Source organism: Belonocnema kinseyi, chromosome 5 (genome assembly GCF_010883055.1).
Source record: "Belonocnema kinseyi isolate 2016_QV_RU_SX_M_011 chromosome 5, B_treatae_v1, whole genome shotgun sequence".
Taxonomy (NCBI): domain Eukaryota; kingdom Metazoa; phylum Arthropoda; class Insecta; order Hymenoptera; family Cynipidae; genus Belonocnema; species Belonocnema kinseyi.
Window position 1 is genome coordinate 44,422,356 of NC_046661.1, and position 3,236 is coordinate 44,425,591.

Here is a 3,236-nt window from a genome sequence, read left to right on the forward strand (position 1 = left end):
TTCGCTAAGAAGTACGAATTACACCCAGCATTGTGCAGTCCCGCTAAATTCAATTTCTTGTGCGCACCTATAGCCACATTATTGACAAAACAAATTCAACCATTCAACCAAGATTTTCTATTAATTTCTATAGAACGTATTTTCAACGTGACAAATCTCATGTCATTTATTTAAGGTTAATCGAAAGAGAATATGGCATCTTAGAGAATTTTTATAAAATAAATTCGACTTCTAGTCAATTTTATGAGTAACAATGGAGCGAAGGAGTTCTCTGCGTTCCTTGTGGCTAGCCCTGGATGATGCAAAAAGGACTCAGGAACGGCATTCCGTGGTTAGTAAAATACTTTCAAATATTTGTCAGGTTTTGTGTTCTTCCGAATAGAAATTTATTTTTTGAAACAGCTGAGCCTAGATTGTTTAATTGAAATATAATACTATATGACTTATCTCAAATATTTTGTAGAATTAGTCATTTGATTCTAGTAAAAAGGTTTGTCATTATTAATTTTTACAAGGTTGGGAGACTGAGAGGAAAACATCTTTTTCGAGCTTCAGTACGACTTGTGCTAGTGTACAGAAATTGGATAAACGAAAACGTTTCACTTAGCGAAATAGAAATTGATTTGGGTAAAACAGCGAGAATGAATTCTCAAAGAAAAAAAGAACTCACATTGCAGGTTGTAGAAGTAGCATACTAAAAATTTACTTTTATATCAATTGAAGATTGTGTTTTTGAAATTTATTTATTGACAGTTGGCAAGCAAAAATATTGACTTATAATTTATCGGTATGGAAATATTATTTATTAGCCAGCACTAAAATGGTATTGATTATACGCTGCTCTTGAAAAATAAAATTAAAATATTAAAAACTGCAGATAAAGAATCGACCCCTTACTCATTGACAATATGAAAATGCTCCTTTTTATTGTATTATAATAAAAGGGACGATTTTTATATTGCCAGTGAGTACCGGGTATGATTCTTTACGGGCGGTTGATAATTAACTTCCCTACATTACTACCAGTTCGTAATTATGAGTAACAAAAATGATGTATGTATCCGAAGGATCGGTCTATTCTTTTAATAGCCCCATCTGAAAGGTCAAAAGAAAATAGAGCATATATCTGGCAACTTATCAAAAATCTAAAAGCTTTTCAAAAATATGAGGAGGATATGAGGGAATCATTGGCATATGTGTGTCGATATCAGTACGTGCCTGAAGGGCGGGTAATTGTTCGACAGGGGCATGAAGCCAAAGCCCTTTACTTTATAGTGAAGGGGGAAGTTGCTTTATCAAAAATCGAAATCGATGAAGTCACTGGTAATTTAAAAAATATAAATATTTGTTTACCTTCTTTTTAAAATAAGTGGAAAGGAAATAATAAACTATTATTTTTAGGTGATGCGTCGGAAAATAACGTGGGTAAGTTGGAGGCGGGGGACATTTTTGGAGAAATTGCACTCATGCATAGAGTACCGAGATCAATGACAATTTTCAGTAAAAGCAAGTTTATTTACTTTATTATACTAATAAAGGTGTATTGATTGGAATTTCGAGTAAATACTTTATAATAAAGAAATCGTTTTTGTCTACAATTTACTTATGTTTAAAATAGCCACCGTCGATTTACTTTTCATCACAAGAGAGAATTTTGACAAAATCCTAAAAGCTACTCTTTTGGAAGAATGGGACATACTTCGAGATGCCATGGTAAATTTTAACTACTTCAAAGGTTGGGATGAAAGTATGATTAGAGAGTGTTGCATACTTAGTAAAGTGAAAAATTATAAACCCAGCGAGGTAGGGCTTTTAAATACTTTCTTCAATTACCGATAGATTTGTTTAAAATTGCAAATAATCTAAATGAAAAAATACAAGCTGTAAAGTAGCATATTTATTTATTATGATTACAGGTATTAATTGGGGATGGGAAAGGAATGGCGAATTACGCTTATTTTATTCTTTGCGGTGAATGTAAATTAATTGAGCATATAACTGTTCAAGAAATAAAATTCAAAGAAGAAATTCGATATAAAAAGTATACTCCAAAGTTAAAAGATTCAGTTTCGCGCGAAAAATGTAAAAACCCAGGAAGAAAACATGAAGCTTTCAAGGAAGACAGGAAATCTGTTGATAAAGAATGGATGGTGGGTTTTAGATGAGGCAGTTTTTGTTTTAAAAAAATAATAAAACTTAGACTAATCAGTATATTTATAAATTATACATAGTAACCCTACCGAAAGAAATCTCTAGTTTTCTTTAGCGAAATAGCCTGGCCCATTTGAGTCTATAAACAAAGTCGATTTGAAACAAAATAGTCTCGGAAATAGTTTGAGAGATTTGGGTCCTTTTCAAGATCCTTTTAGTGGTCCTTTTAAGAGTGGTGAGACGGTAATATAATGTTCCTTTTGTATTCGTCACGTACCGGGCGGGCAGAGTTATTTACAGTAGTTGGTCGTGGCTAATACGCTCTCCCTTTTTAAATTTCTCTTCAAATTATTAAAACTTTTTTTTAATTGATGAATTTTCTCATTATACTTCTTTATAATTATAACTTATATACTGATACACAATTTTCTAGTGGAATTCAAAAATTTTGTCTTTTTGGCGTATCTCATTCCATTTACGAGAAACGTTCTATTAATTCCAATTTTAAGCATTTAAAAAAAAAGTTAGATATCTGAAGTCATCGAAACCCATAGATTCCGAATTATTATGTTTTTTGCTGTTAACTATGAAATTTAAAAAAATATACTTCTAAATTTTAATCCGAAAGCTTAACAAAGGACCCTTGAGTGTCGGCTACTCTATTGAGATAGCCTCTCTGCTTGTTATTTATGATCGAATTCTTATGTCAATTTCGGAAAGGATATTTTAAAGCCTTCAGAATATTTAAACGAGCTTCCTGGACCTTTAAAAATATCTACCTGAGTGCCTGCGGAGAATTTCTCTGAGATTCTTTGACCTAAAGAATTTTTAGTATATACTCGAAGATTCTTCTCGGTAGGGAATACACGAATCTGAATTTCAGTAAAAAAGGCGGTTGACTTTCAGATGTAACCAAAAGGATCATTCGCCAGTTGAAAGTCAAGTGATGATTATAACATGACTTTAAGTAACACGCTTGGTTGAAGTCAACTGCTTTATGTACGTAAAATGTACTTTATAGGTTAATTGAAGGGTGTTGGTTAAATCCGAATTTGAATTATTTTTTCTATAAGTACGGCACTGAC

The 3,236-nt window shown here is 32.1% G+C and overlaps 1 protein-coding gene across 1 annotated transcript in view; it reads left to right on the top strand.

The window, feature by feature from the left end:
• The first annotated feature begins 119 nt into the window (after window positions 1-119).
• LOC117172387 overlaps window positions 120-3,236 on the top strand; it is a 5,997-nt gene continuing 2,880 nt past the window's right edge. Inside the window, exons 1-6 of the mRNA XM_033360251.1 lie at window positions 120-331; window positions 516-677; window positions 1,068-1,323; window positions 1,402-1,506; window positions 1,619-1,803; window positions 1,917-2,150. Coding sequence (XP_033216142.1) covers window positions 254-331; window positions 516-677; window positions 1,068-1,323; window positions 1,402-1,506; window positions 1,619-1,803; window positions 1,917-2,150 — 1,020 coding nt within the window. The 5' untranslated portion in view covers window positions 120-253. The remainder of the gene's footprint in view (window positions 332-515; window positions 678-1,067; window positions 1,324-1,401; window positions 1,507-1,618; window positions 1,804-1,916; window positions 2,151-3,236) is intronic.